The sequence below is a fragment of the Lipotes vexillifer genome, unplaced genomic scaffold (genome assembly GCF_000442215.2).
Source record: "Lipotes vexillifer unplaced genomic scaffold, Lipotes_vexillifer_v1.1 scaffold311, whole genome shotgun sequence".
Lineage (NCBI taxonomy): Eukaryota > Metazoa > Chordata > Mammalia > Artiodactyla > Lipotidae > Lipotes > Lipotes vexillifer.
Genome location: NW_006791012.1, coordinates 7,147,185 through 7,163,017, shown reverse-complemented (window position 1 = coordinate 7,163,017; position 15,833 = coordinate 7,147,185). Strand labels below are relative to the sequence as shown.

Below are 15,833 nucleotides of genomic sequence, written 5' to 3'. Positions count from 1 at the left end.
GCATTCCTGGAGGTCCACCAGCAAACTCCATTAGCATAGTCAACAATTTAAAGAAAGGATTGGCTGCCTATAAGACATGTACATGACTGTGTATTTAGATCTGTTTGAACCCATCATTTCCAGCTGAAAAAGAATTATAACTCTTCTACAGATCACATTTAGATCTGCTGTATTAGGTTAGAGAGCTCAGTACTCATACATATGAACCTGAACTCTCATAAAGCAGAAGGGTGAGTGCAGGATACAGTGTCAGTTGTGTGGGAGCCACATTTAACAGAAAACATCTATTTTTCTGGATGTCAATTTGGGAAAACAATGTATCAAAACTCTTGTTAATGAGACAACCATGTTTATAGAAAAATTTAGATTAAAAGTTTCCTGCAGCAACATTTGCTCTCTGAGGTATAATTTATATTCATATTTGACATGTATTATCAAAGTAGCTATAATATTTTCATTTTATGAAAATACATACTTATCCACCTAGGCAGAATTCTGGTTAGTCTACTTTCTTCTAAGGTACAATATGATACCTTCAAACCAAACAACTTTAAAGCTCAGTATCTAGGTGGCACTCTGATATATTCAACTTATATGTATATTTTGGGAAAATGACATTTGTGACAAGATGTGAAGAGGTAATTCAGTTTATTCAAGTTACATAGTTAAAAATAGGTTGTTGTATTATGAGGGAAGCCTTGACAAATTTTTTCCCAAAAACAATTAGAAAGGTTCATTTGAAAGCATTGTCAGTGCTGATAGCAGTTTGAAAAACATGAATGAACAGATGCCTACATACCTCAGGAGTCAATTTTGCTATTGATGTGAAAAGCATAGATACAATCTGAAACAAAACAAAAGGGATAATTTCAGAATATTCTTCTACAAATTACCAAAAATCTTTAAGACTGTTTCTCAGCACTTACATGTTCTGCAAGTCGATTATTGTATCGACAAAGGCTGAAAATCAGATTACAAGTTTGTCTTATATTGATGCCATCACGAATATGTTGAAACAAGAAGGGAAATCCCTGTTAAAAGCAAAAGTTGTTCATTTAAGAACTATTTTGTTGTTATTTTTGTGATTATCAAGTGGTCTAATATTGAGACGGTATTACCTTTCCTCCTGTTAATGCCGCCATGTCAGTCTGTGATAATGTCAAATGCCTGAAAGAAAACATTAGTGGAAATAAGTTTTTCTTTCCTCTATACTACTTTATAGCCATTTGCATCATGACACATAACAAAATTGTTGATTCAATTACAAGTGTACCAAGCCACCATCATAAAATGATTTTTGAACGTTCTGCTAGCTAGACTTGCTCACTAGACATCTTTTAGACAATTTTTCAAAATTCCAAGATTGGTACATGGAAGTCCAAATCTACTTTGTTTCCATTTAATTAACTCAAAATTTTGGTGTACTGTAACACGAGGATGGGTCTAATTTAAAGAGCTTTTTTTTTGACATGAGAACCTTCAAAACAAAACGAACTTCTAAGAAATAGAGAATTTCACTTTCAAGTTTAAAATTACTGCATATTTCTTTAACTTATTATAGAAAATTTCAAACACATACAAAAATAGAATACTGTAAGCATCCCATCACTCAGTTGCAAATTACCACCTTACGGTCAGTCTTGATTCATCTGTACCTCCTACTTGTTCAAATATGAACTATTTTGAAGCAATTCCAGATATTTTATCACTTAGTCCATAAATTTCAATACATATCCCAAACATAAATTTCAAAAACATAAACAACACCATTATTCACACCTAAAATAAATTAACAATTTCCTATTATCATACAAGATCCAGTCAATGTACAATTTCCTCAAGTTTCTAAAAAATTTTTTTTATAATTTGTTTGAATCAGGATCCAAATGAAGTCCTCTGTTGACACTGGTTGAAATGTCTTTTAAATCTCTTTTAGACAACTGGTTTCCCCTCCGATTTTGTTTTTATCTTGCAATTAATCTGTTGAAGAAAGCAGGTGGTTTGACCTGTAGAATTTCCCACATTTCCATTTTGCTGATTATATCCTTGATGTGTTGTTTTAACATATTCCTCTGTCCCCGTATTTCCTATAAACTGGTAGTTATTAGATCTACAGACTTGATCAGATCTAGGTTTGACTTTTTAATCAAGAATACCTTAATAAACGGCAGTGTGAACTTTCATCAGGAGGCACACAATGAAAAGCTGTCCCTCTTTTTGTAATGTTTTCAGCCCATGATGATCATTTCCTAGATCCATTATTGCATTTGGGATGCAAAATACTGATATCCTAATTCCAGCATTACTTGCTCATTTATTAGCTCAAATACCTCTATGACGATGAACATCCCTCTCATTTACCATTTGGTTGCCATGAAGTATAATTCTTGCAGGTAAGGTAAATACTTGATATTGTTCCTTTATTAATAAGTTTCCAAAATTGTTACTTGGTTTCTTAATATACTCCAAAAGTTTTCAATAATTTTTAAAATTATGTTTTTAGGTATCATTATAAACTCATGGATGTAAACATCCATGATGTGTTTTAGTCCACTTGCAGTTGTTATTACCATTATTGATGCTCAAGTTGTCCAATCTGTAACCAGTAGAAACCTCCTTAAGTTGACTCTTGAGACCTTTTAACATGACCTCAGTAGTCTTTGATAGCCTCCTTGCTTTCCAAAATGACAAAATGTTCGAGGCTTCCCATTCATTTCTTGCCCAAGACCTGGAATTGGCCATTTTCTCAAGGAACCTTGATTTTTTTCAGTGGGAAATATTATCTAGATGCCAGGGTCACTCACTGATTTTTGGGTTGGACAGGATTTCTAGGCCTTTTCAGAAAATGGAGGTACATAATACATTTTTTGTTTGCTTAAGACAAAATATACCATGAACTCTACTGATATTTTCAAATTTAGTTTTGAAGAAGTTATGTAAACATCCTACAATTTTATATTTGTATTTCTCTTTTCTTTTTCTGAAAATCTTGGTTTCTAATGACATTAACAATTATCTATTTGTTTTATTCTATAATACAGTTTCAGAATAATAATTCTAATTATACTACTACTCACAATATAATTAGTAAAACACTTGAGGATAATTTTACAATTCTTTTTGTCCTTCAGGTACATCCCACTAAAAATTACAGTTAAATCAATGTGTTCTAAAGTCACTTTAATTCCTCTCCAGTGGCTATGTCACCAACTCATTATACAGTTAGGCTCATTTATTTCAGTCTGCTTTTGATTTTTAGGGATTGCATTTTATTAATTTATTTATAATTATAGAAAACATTTACATGATTCCAAAGATAAATCTAAAAAACAAAACAGTGTACTATATTCAAAGAAGTCAAACCTTCATTCCTGTCCCCTCCAGCCTGTTTTCCCCTCCCACAACCACTGGAAACTTTTAAAATTTATTTTTAAAAATTTAGTCTTCAATTAGAAAAATAGTTCTTGTTACTTGTAGTACTTACGTTCTATAAAGAGCTGCGAACACTGAATTAGTGAACACTGAATCACTGCTCATAGGGAAAACATACACTTAGGTTCCTGTGAACCTCTCTGGTCATAACATTTTCATCAATAGATCAATATGTTACCTTGTATAATGTGTGTTTCTGTTTAAAGACACCTGATTTAATGTTGACTCATTAGCACTGAATACAGAGCAAACAGCACTGTAACTCAAACCTGAATGAAGCTTACCTAATGTGTACTTTCTCCTTAAGGCATATTATGGCCTTCTTGAGCTTAGGAACACACTAGACAGCACTTGGCACTATGCTTGGGACCATTTTTAAACAGCCAAATCACCAACAAAAAGCATAAATGTGAAAAATGTGGCATATAGTGCAAACAAAAATTTGTTTACAATTTGAGCACCGAAACAAGAAGGCAGAGGGTCACCATGTTTGACCTCAGCTGGAGAAGTGTGTGTCAGGTCAACTCCAAGTTTTTGCCACTCTGTACATTCTGAAATCCACAAATCACTGTAAATGCTTCACAAGTACTGATTCGGGGATTACAAATAAATTTAAGTTAAGTAGGAGAATTCACAAATTGGAGATCCATGAATAATGAGGTTTGGTTGCACGCGCGCGCGCGCACACACACACACACTCTCTCTCTCTCTCTCCTCTCTCTCACTCACTTTGTGTCTCACAGCCTCCCCTTCTTAAAAAGTAGCATACTATAGGGAATTCTCTGGTGGTCCAGTAGTTAGGACTCAGTGATCCCATAAGCCATGCTGCGTGGCCAAAAGAAAAAAAAAGTAGCATACTATATATACTTTTGTCCACCTTGTTTTTTTTTCACCTCAGTGATATGTATCTTAAAGATCTCTCCATGGTGGTACACATACAGTCCATACTGCCTGTTTTTTTTCCTGCTATAGAGTCCTCTATCAAGTGGATGCTCTGTTTCTTCAACTTGTACCATCTTTGTGGACATTTTCAGTCTTTTGCTGTTTAAAAACACTGCTTCAATAAACAGCACTGCACATACATCTTTTGGTGTTTTGGGAACAGAATCCCAGAAGTGGAGTTGCTAGGTCAAAGGATGAATGCACATATAAATTTGCTAGATATTTTACTGTATATTTCTTCAATGTATATTTCTAACATGACTCAGGCAAAGTAAGAGTTTGGTACAAAGGATCGAAATACTTATGCTACAAGAGTTGTTGGAAAGTGTTGTTATTATTTAAAAGGAATTAAGTAACAAAAACTACTGAGTTAATAATGGTAAAACAATTGTAAAAAGAATAAAATCAAACATGCTTTAAGCATTTTGAATGTTGAAACATTTCACCTTTCGGAGCGAGACTGTTCAACCAAAAGAGCAACTAAAGCTATCATTTTTTCAAGAGCAGCTGGCCTGTATTTTTCTTCTGCCAGAGAGAGTATATCTTCTTCCTCCTCCTCTTCTTCCCCTTCTTCCTCTGACAACACTTCAACTTGAGGCTAGAACATAACACAATTCATTTTTAATATGATATTATTTTTTAACATTATGTTGAGAGAAAAGAACTTGATTGCCTTACCTAACAATGCAGGGTAGACAGTGGCAGGAGCATGCATCATGAAAAATAACCACTCAAAGGCCTAACCTTATTTAAAAGTCTAAACCACATTCAGGACAATTCTAGATTTAATAGGCAGAACTGTAAAGAACAATAATTCCCAATACTGTATTTACCTTACCTAAAGATATAAATTCTTTAATAATAATTTTTTTTCTTATAGGCAAGCTCTTTGGAAGATAAATCAGGAACAAAATTTATATGAGTATGATAAAACGGTATTTCATATTTAATAAAAATACCAGTTACACAAATTAAGGAATCCATATTTGCAGTTTTCAGATAATCCAAACAGTAGGTATTTCAAAGAGATATTCATCTGGGGTTTGAAATGCAACACTGAAAAGATTTTATGATCTAACAAAGCAAAAGAAAAGCAGTCTAAATAAGTAGCCATCTAGGTTGAAATTAGATAATAAGAGTACGTATTGGGAGAATCATTACAGCACAGTGGCTAACAGTTTCATTCAGGAGTCTAACCAAGGATCAAAGCCTAACTCACTGTGATCTAAAACAAGTTAACTTCTTTATGCCTCAAGTTCCCCATCTGTAAAATGGAGATAACAACAGTACTTACCTCTTAGGGTTACAACAAGGATTAATTAAGATAGAGCAAATAGAGCATTCAATCCAATGTGGTCATTACAGACAACACAAAATTGATGTTATAGTTTTAATATTATGAATTGAATTTTTGGAAGACTGACAGACTTAATATAGCAAAGGGCTTTAAAAATATGGCCAGCAAAAATGTTCACCAAAACACAACATGCTACTGATAAGACACTAAAGCAGGTGATGGCCATTTTGCCTAAATTTATTTGCTTTGATGCAGGGCCATACCAGTGAAATTTATCACTTGACTGTTTCTTCTTTTGCTATATCCATTAAAAATATCAACCAAACTTAGACCCTTAAAATCATTTAATATCAGGGCTAGAAGGGACCTGGAAGGGACTTCAAAGGAATCCCGTATCTTTCTATGATGCAAACTTGAAAACATGGCCTCTAAATCCCTGATATGAGACAGAATTGTACTTACATTTTCAGGCCCTTTGGTTCCCATGTAAAAATGTACCATTGTAGATATGGCTTGCAGTGAAAGCAAAAACTGGCTCTAAAAATAAAAATATTGATTTAAAAATATAAAATAAAAACAATTAAGTTTTAAATACTGAAAATAAGTACATAATACCAGAAATAAACAAGATATAGCCTCACCTCTTCTTCACCCATTTTGGCAAATTCGTAAAGGAAGGCAAAATATTCTGTAAGATGTTTACTGTGAGGCTTTACACCATGTTCCATGATTAATAACAGAGTTCTCACAAATCGAGTGACACATGAACGACCACCTATATCTTCTACTGAAGCATCCATATCATCAGACCTGAAAACACAATTTTATATATCTCAGAAAAAGTATGAAGTCTGGGGATAGATATTTTGGGAGGAGAAATATTTTAAAAACCTGAATTTATCTCTTTCATCTTTGCAATAATGAATACCAATTACAATAATACAAAAAGTTGGATTCCAGTTATCATGTCTCGCTGAAATCAAAACAAAAAGACTAAGTCAAGGTTACTTGTAGAGGATTTTGAAAATGCAATTAAATAAAAATAAAACAAAAGTATTCCTTCTTGATTTATATTATTACAGATTATTTTAAAATAGGAGAACCTAAATATTTCAGTGTGGATATTTTAAAATACTTCGTAGGCAGAGCATCAAAAAACTTAAAAATAAAATGTTCAGGGACTTCCCTGGTGGTCTGGTGGCTAAGACCCTGTGTTCCCAGTGAAGGGGGCCCGGGTTCGATCCCTGGTCAGGGAACTAGATCTCACATGCATGCTGCAATTAAGAGTTCGCATGCCACAATGAAACTAAGACCCGGCACAGCCAAATAAATAAATAAATATGTTAAATAAATGAATAAATAAATAAATAAAAAGTTCAGCTCAAAAGGTACACTTCTTACCCATCTTCCATTCCTGGCTGTAGATAGAGATGAGCATGCACAGGTCTAAGTCTCTGAATCACATGGATACACAAACGCTGAAACATCTATAGATGAAAAGATAGGACAACCTAAGAGTCAACTCACATCAGGTAACAAAGACACTGAAAAATGAACATGATTAAAAATTCTGCTACCCTGGGCTTCCCGGGTGGCACAGTGGTTGAGAGTCCGCCTGCCGATGCAGGGGACGCGGGTTCATGCCCCGGTCTGGGAAGATCCCACATGCCGTGGAGCGGCTGGGCCCGTGAGCCATGGCCGCTGAGCCTGCGCGTCCGGAGCCTGTGCTCCACAAAGGGAGAGGCCACAACAGTGAGAGGCCCGCGTACCGAAAAAAATAAAATAAAATAAATTCTGCTACCCATTTATATTTTGCCCACAGATTATCTTTTGACATTCTAAAGCTTTCTTGGAGTCTCAACTACAGACTGAAGATAAAAGGTAGAGTTAGCTTGAAAAATAATTTTATAAGGGAAAAAGCAAAAACAAACTATAGGTTTCAGTAATAGAGATTACCAAATACAAAGCTTCATGAAACCTCCTTTACTAGTGGAGATACAGAGGAAAGTAAACTTGGCATCCATCTCTTTCAGAAGAGTGGAGTGGGGCAGGACAGCTGCTTACTAGAATTTCAATGACTAGGAGAAGGAAATACAATTTAAGTTTATCCAAAAAATATGGATTAAGATATACAGATGGCCAATAAGCACACGAAAAGCTGTTTACTATCATTAATTATTAAGGAAATGCAAACCAAAACTACAATGAGATACTACTTCACACCCATTAGAATGGCTAAAGTCAAGAAGACAATAAACAAATGTTGAAGAAGATGTAGCAAAACTGGAATCTTCACAGATTGCTGGTGGGAATGTAAACTGGTGCAGACATCATGAAAAAAAGTTTGGTAGTCCCTAAGAATGTTATAACCCAGCAGTTCACTCCTATGTATATATCCAAAAGAACTGAAAACACATGTCCACACAAATATCTGTACACATATGTTCATAGCAGTGTTATTCAAAACAGCAAAGAAGTGGAAACATCACTAATGTTCATCAACTGCTGAATAGATAAACAAAATTTGGTATATAGAATATTACTTGGCAATAAGAAGAAATAAAGTACAGATACAAGTCACAACATGGGTAAACCTTGAAAACATTGTTAAATCAAAAAAGCCAGTCACAAAAGACCACATACTGTGTGATTCTATTCAAATGAAATAGTGAGAATAGGCAAACCCACAGAGGCAGAAAGTATATTAATGGTGGCCAGGGGCTGAAGAAGAGAAGGGACAGGACAAAATGGAAGTGATTGCTCATAAGTATGGGATTTCTTTTGGGGGTGTTATAAAATTAGGTAGATGATGGTCACATATTTGGGAATATACTAAAAACCACTTAATTTTACACTCTGAAAAGTTTTGCTAAATTTTATGATATAAGAATTTTATCTCAATTATAATTGAAAGTAGCATATTTCAGATTAAATTTTTGGTTTTGTGTCATAAATGCATATGTATTTTTCTTCCTTGTTAATTTTTCCAATGATTTAAGAAAAACAAATTGATTCATGTGACAGCTGAGAATCTGTCACAGAAATAAGTTGTATACTATTCATTTAACTTTCAAGGCCATTACAGTACCCTACCATGGTTAGAATACCCAAGGATCTGAAAAAAGAATCAGTACAACTCATACATCAAAGTACGATCTGAAAAAATAGGCAGTTACAGCTATCTTCCTATAACCAGGAAATGTGAATGATTTTAATCACCTGACTGGAAATGATAGCTGATTTGCCAAAAGAAGCTGGTGAAAATAACAGCAAAATGACTTTTGTGATAAGAGGTCGATCTTTTCAAACTACTTCCAATGCTGGGTTAAAATATATTCACAGGCAAATTCAGAACAATTAACTTGAAAGCCACTTCTTTTCCAAATAAATTTTTTCTTACCTGTCTCACAATTTGATTAGGGCACTTAATTAGTATCTGCATTGGCCACCAATCATCATCAGCCATGCGGTCCAAAAACCACTGTAAGTAAATAGTGTGATTTTAACATTCAATCAATACTTGTCAATTGGGATAAAAATCACACAAAGACTTTAATTCTAGTTGACATTTGAATTCTTTTAAATTCTTGCCAAAAAAGATTCTTCAATTGGTAGAAAGTATAAAATCTAAAATGTCTAAAGTCATAATCAAGGTCATCTCAATACAGAATTCCATGGATGCCATTTACATTACAGTGTAGAAGCTACATGATGACAACCTGCAGTTCTTAATAAAGTCAAATACTATTTTCCTCTTAGACTTCATAAATGTCACACTGCAGAATTTTTTGTTCCTATTAATAATATACGATCTGAGTATGATAAACTTTCTCTTTAAAACCAATTTATGTTCTGTTGATAACAAAAAACACTCTTCTTTACGCTAAGACAATTTCCCATTAATTTCAAGATATCTCTTAATCACATATTTAACTCCTCTATTGAACTGTACTGCCTATTTATGCACACACATAATTACTGACAACTGTAGAGAATTTTAACTCCTTGATAGAGTTCCAGAGGCAAATCCTTAGTGAAAAAACTGAAGTCGCACTTTATTAAAAAAAACAACAAAAACAAAAAAAAATTATGACCTAATCAAGCTTCTGCATCTACTGAACAGTTTTTTTTTTTTTTTTTTTTTTACCGAATAGTTTTTTAAAAATCATGAAGAGGGAAGGGAATAGAGGAATATGTTAAATAACACCCAAAGGATGCACTAGATCAAAGCCAGCATGTGGAAAATCCTGCAGAACAAATGAGAATGTGGTACGGAGGAGAAAAAAAAAAAAAGAAGGTAACTACAGTTGCTCCTTGATATGGAGCCCCAGCACACACGAAAATCTGCAGATACTCAAGTCCCATGGTTGACCTTCTGTATCTTAGGTTCCTCTGCATCCTCGGATTTAACCAACCACAGATTGTACGGTACTGTACGTACTTACTGAAAAAATCTGTGTATGAGTGGACCCACACAGTTCAAACCCGTGTTGTCCAAGGGTCAACTGTATTATAGATGAAAAGAGATTTACAAGACAAAAGCAAAATGTGGACCTTGTTTCAATACTAATTCAAACAAACCGACTGAAAAAAGTTAAAAAAAATCATCTTTCTAAAAACCTTCTACATATGAAAAAATCTTCAACTAATTTCATCTATTGTACACTATGCTGCTGTCTCCCACTTCTGGGAATTTATAAGACCTGCATTCCTAGAAAGGTACACACCACTCTGGGAGATCATCACAAATGAGAAACGATAGTTAAGATGGCAATATGGCTAAGTGTTTATTACCTGTGTGCATACTATCCTTAGGGATGTATGTTTCTCTTATAATGTAATATGGGAAAAGATAAAATAGGACATAAACTGATCTACTGGCATATATGTATCTTTTCTCAGAGGGGGAAGGGAGATATGCATTTTTCAGTATTTTCTAGTAGCATGCAAAAGTAGTTAAGAAATATCTGGTACAGTTCTAAATTTCCTATACTTTTTCCTCCAATACATGGTGGGGGGGAACCCAAGGATTTTTAAGTAACTTAAAATCAATTATTTAATCAATGTAATGAATTTGATACATTAATTATAAATTTCTCTTGGCAATCAAGTAATTTTAGGAACAACTTATACTGGCTCCCTATGATTTATAATAGATAAAACAATTTTGTTATAGCATCTAAGTTAAGAATAAAAGAAAACAAGAAAGTGAATCTTAAGCTATGCATTGTTTGTTGAATCATTCACCTCACCTCACAAGCTGCTTGGCTATTATTAAATTGTTTGGTCAGCAGTTCAATCCACTGAAGCATTGTGGGCTAAAAAAGAAAAAGAAGTTACTGAAGGTATTAGGTGATATCAGGGGCTTCCCTGGTGGTGCAGTGGTTAAGAATCCACCTGTCAATGCAGGGGACACGGGTTCAGGCCCTGGTCCGGGAAGATCCCACATGCCGCGGAGCAACTAAGCCCATGCGCTCCAACTACTGAGCCTGCGCTCTAGAGCCCACGAGCCACAACTACTGAAGCCCGTGCTCCACAACAAGAGAAGCCACCACAATGAGAAGGCTGCGCACCACAATGAAGAGTAGCCCCTGCTCATTGCGACTAGAGAAAGCCCATGCAGTAACGAAGACCCAACGCAGCCAAAAATAAAAAATAAAAAGATATGATAAATGATATGAATGGCACAAAAGTTTACGAAATAGAAAACATACCTTTTCTTTTGAATGAATAAATGTCTCTAGGACAAAGGAAGTGCTTAACTGCAAGAAAAGATAAAATTAAGCAAAAAAGATTTAATTATTTTAAAGTCACCAATTTTGAAGAAATTACCTAAGTCTATACATATATTACCTTTGCCGTCATTAAGGACACAGCTTTAGGATCTGGTAATGTACTGGGAATACAACTACACAACTGCCACATAAACCTAGAATTTGAAAACAATAGGTTAAAATTCTTACAAAATAAGATTTTTTTAAAATGTTAACAAAAAAACCTTACTAAATCTGCCAAGCTTACCCAAAATATGTATGTTCAAAAATGTTTTTGTCTTGAAGAAACTGCATGTTATCATGCCAAATCCACTGAAGAAAAAAATGTTAACATTAGACATCAGAAATCATTTGCTTCATAACATTTTACCAATATTTTTATTAGACAAAATAAGACTTGCTCTAGAAGAAACAAAAAGTATACATGCACTTAAATTCATGTTGACTTTTTTCCAGGTAAATGGAATATGGAAGTGGTTACTAAAGCTGATCCAATTTATCATTACTTATCTGGTTACCTCAAGCAATCACGTTGTTTCTTTTTTTTTTTAATTTATTTATTAAAATTTTGAAAGTAATAACTCTGAAATCCCATCTGTCTGAAGAGCAAATATATAATGAATAAAATTATGTTAACATTGATAACATACGTGAAAACTATGGTAGGCTGATATTCTGGTAACAACAGGTTATGAAAGACAGGTTTATGTTTAAAAACTGGCAAAATAGGGCTTCCCTGGTGGCGCAGTGGTTGAGTCTGCCTGCCGATGCAGGGGACATGGGTTTGTGCCCTGGTCCGCTCCACATGCCGCGGAGTGGCTAGGCCCGTGAGCCATGGCCGCTGAGCCTTTGTGTCCAGAGCCTGTGCTCCACAACGGGAGAGGCCACAACAGTGAGAGGCCCGCGTACCGCAAAAAGAAGAAAAAAAAAACTGGCAAAATAAGGGACTTCCCTGGTGGCACAGTGGTTAAGAATCTGCCTGCATTAGATCCCACATGCCAGAGAGCAACTAAGCCCGTGCGCCATAACTACTGAGCCTGTGCTCTAGAGCCTGCGAGCCACAACTACTGAAGCGCACGTGCCTAGAGCCCGTATTCCGCAATGAGGAGCCACCACAATGAGAAACCTGCACACTGCAAGGAAGAGTAGCCCGCACTCGCTGCAACTAGAGAAAGCCCGCGTGCAGCAACGAAGACCCAACGCGGCCAAAGATAAATAAAATTTAAAAAAAAGAAAACAATGTGAAAAAGAAATTCATGTTTACTTATAGATCCTGTATTTATTGAAAAAAAACCCCAAAACCATGTGTAAGTGGACCCTCGCAGTTCAAGCCTGTGCTGTTCAAATTCCAACTGTACATCATTAAGGTTTTATGTAAAATTTCATTTTATTTCACATGTGGGTGGCTATCTTTAAATACTGTTGGGTCCTCATCTACAACATGGTGTACATTTGAATACCCTGGGGACACAAAATCTTACACATAATGATGATTATAATCTATTTTATTTTGCTATTATGATAGCAGTTGAAATAAATCTTTGTATAAATAGGTGAGTTTAATAGCTTGACATCTAGTGACGCATCTAATTCTGCTGGTAAACCTAATTTAGAGGGTTTGGAAGAAGATAATATCCTTGGCTCTTTATCAGTAAATTACAGGTAGGCAAGATACCATTAAAAGTGTTTGGGGGCCTTCCCTGGTGGCGCAGTGGTTGGGAGTCTGCCTGCCAATGCAGGGAACACGGGTTCGTGCCCTGGTCCGGGAGGATCCCACAGGCCGTGGAGCGGCTGGGCCCATGAGCCATGGCCGCTGAGCCTGCGCATCCGGAGCCTGTGTTCCGCAACGGGAGAGGCCATGGCAGTGAGAGGCCCGCATACCGCAAAAAAAAAAAAAAAAAAAAAAAAAAAAAAAAGTGTTTGGGGAACAAAATCCACTCAGTTTTAAGACTTGACCACAATAGTGCAAATATCAATCAGTCAGAGAGTAAAAGTTTAATTGTCTACATGGAAGAGTACACTTGTATCAGGTATACCTTTCTGGAGATTTATTTTTTTTACTTTTGGCCGAGTCAGTTTACAACAATGACACAACATACATTGAGTGTGCACATTTTTTATAAACCCCTAACATTATCACGTAACTACATTATGAAACGAAGAGAGCTCATTACTACAAATGAGACACATATTAAAATATATATAATACATATTTTAAATGCATTTAAAATACACTGTATGCTTGTGTATAATATGAAGCGTAAGAAAAGGAACATTCACAGTCCTATCACCCAATCCAAGAATATCACCAACCATACAAGTTAATTGTGAGCTTGAGCTTATTCCATCACCCATTTTTACCTTTCTTATTTTTCTTCAGTGTTACTAGTAATTGTTTTCCACTCCCTTTAATCTCTTTCAGTTTACATTCACCTGTTGTATGTCAGTATTACCGAGACTATTTGTAAACAGGGTTAAGGCCTACCTCGGATTACAGATACTAATGATGTTGTTTATATAACCTGCTTTTATATTCTAGAACTAATACTTGCATATATACTTAACAGGCTTTTAAATTGTTGCTAAAGTTAAATTAACTCATACCTCTAGTAATTCAGATGAAACATCAAATTTGTATTCTTTGCCATTTTCTTCCTCTGGTTCCATGCGTTTGTAAAACAGCATATAAGCACTGTGTGTCTTTAAGAGGGAAAAAAATGTATATTTTCATTTTGACATAGTATAACTGTAAAAGTAGATAACATGGAAGTCAAAAAACAATGTACAATTATACATGAAAGAAATGGTTACCTTTTCGAAGGAGAAATCCATAAATTTATCTGTAACAGAATCATAGGTCTTGGTCTGTTTAAAAAAATGAAAGTTTTCCTTCTTTAAGAAATGGGTACACTCAGCTATATTTATATATAAAATATTTCATAAATAGCTATTTTATACTTTACAGCAACTTTGTAAATAGTTCTCAAATAGCATTATATTCAGAAAAATCTTTAACAGAAGTTTTTGGATAGGAGTAGTACTTTAAAAAAAAGATTCAAAACATTTTTAAGGTACTTTACCATCAATAATATAAAGCTTAATAAAATAGACTTGCAATCTGAAAAACTACTTTTTAAATAAATCTTTATTGGAATATAATTGCTTCACAATACCTTGTTAGTTTCTGTTGCACAACAAAGTGAATCAGCCATATGCATACAGACGTCCCCATATCCCCGCCCTCATATCCCCTCCCTCTTGAGCCTCCCTCTCATCCTCCCTAACCCACCCCTCTAGGTCATCGCAAAGCACCAAGCTGATCTCCCTGTGCTATGCTGCTGCTTCCCACCAGCCAACTATCTCACATTCGGTAGTGTATATATGTTGACGCAACTCTCACTTCGCCCCAGCTTCGCCCTCCTACCCCATGTCATCAAGTCCGTTCTCTATGCCTACCCCTTTATTCCTGCCCTGCAACTAGGTTCATCAGTATCATTTTCTTTTTTTGATTCCATATATGTGTGTTAGCATACGGTATTTGTTTTTCTCTTTCTGACTTACTTCATTCTGTACGTCAGAGTCTAGGCCCATCAACCTCACTACAAATAACTAAATTTCGTTTCTTTTTATAGCTCAGTAATATTCCATTGTATATATGTGCCACATCTTCTTTATCCATTCATCTGTCAACGGACATTTAGGTTGGTTCCATGTCCTGGCTATTGTAAATAGTGCTGCAATGAAAACTGTGGTGCATCTATCTCTCTTTTTTTTTTTTTGGCAGTATGCGGGCCTCTCACCATTGTGGCCTCTCCCGTTGCGGAGCACAGGCTCCGGACGCGCAGGCTCAGCGGCCATGGCTCACGGGCCCAGCCACTCCGCGGCATGTGGGATCCTCCCAGACTGGGGCACGAACCCGTGTCCCCTGCATCGGCAGGCGGGCTCTCAACCACTGCGCCACCAAGGAAGCCCTGGTGCATGTCTCTTTTTGAATTATGGTTTTCTCAGGGTATATGCCCAGTAGTGGGATTGCTGGATCATATGGTAGTTCTATTTTTAGTTTTTTAAGGAACCTCCATACCGTATTCTATAGTGGCTGTATCAATTTACATTCCCACCAGCAGTGTAGGAGGGTTCCCTTTTCACCACACCCTTTCCAGCATTTACTGTTTCTAGCTTTTTTGATAATGGCCATTCTGACCGGCATGAGGTGATACCTCAATGTAGTTTTGATTTGCATTTCTCTAATAATTAGTGATGTTGAGCATCTTTTCATGTGCCTCTTGGCTGTCTCTAAGTCTTCCTTGGTGAAATGTCTATTTAGGTCTTCCACCCATTTTCTAACTGGATTGTTTGTTTTCTTTTTTTTTTTTTTTTTTTTTTTTTTT

General features: G+C 35.6%; 1 protein-coding gene across 1 annotated transcript in view; it reads right to left on the bottom strand.

The window, feature by feature from the left end:
* USP34 (ubiquitin specific peptidase 34) overlaps positions 1 to 15,833 on the bottom strand; it is a 235,931-nt gene that overhangs the window by 29,968 nt on the left and 190,130 nt on the right. Inside the window, 16 exon segments of the mRNA XM_007464137.1 lie at position 1; positions 3 to 67; positions 800 to 844; positions 927 to 1,031; positions 1,119 to 1,167; positions 4,821 to 4,972; positions 6,134 to 6,208; positions 6,313 to 6,481; positions 7,073 to 7,158; positions 9,072 to 9,152; positions 10,924 to 10,989; positions 11,386 to 11,433; positions 11,525 to 11,600; positions 11,693 to 11,757; positions 14,050 to 14,145; positions 14,257 to 14,310. The exon segment at position 1 is cut by the window's left edge and continues 33 nt beyond it. Coding sequence (XP_007464199.1) covers position 1; positions 3 to 67; positions 800 to 844; positions 927 to 1,031; positions 1,119 to 1,167; positions 4,821 to 4,972; positions 6,134 to 6,208; positions 6,313 to 6,481; positions 7,073 to 7,158; positions 9,072 to 9,152; positions 10,924 to 10,989; positions 11,386 to 11,433; positions 11,525 to 11,600; positions 11,693 to 11,757; positions 14,050 to 14,145; positions 14,257 to 14,310 — 1,233 coding nt within the window.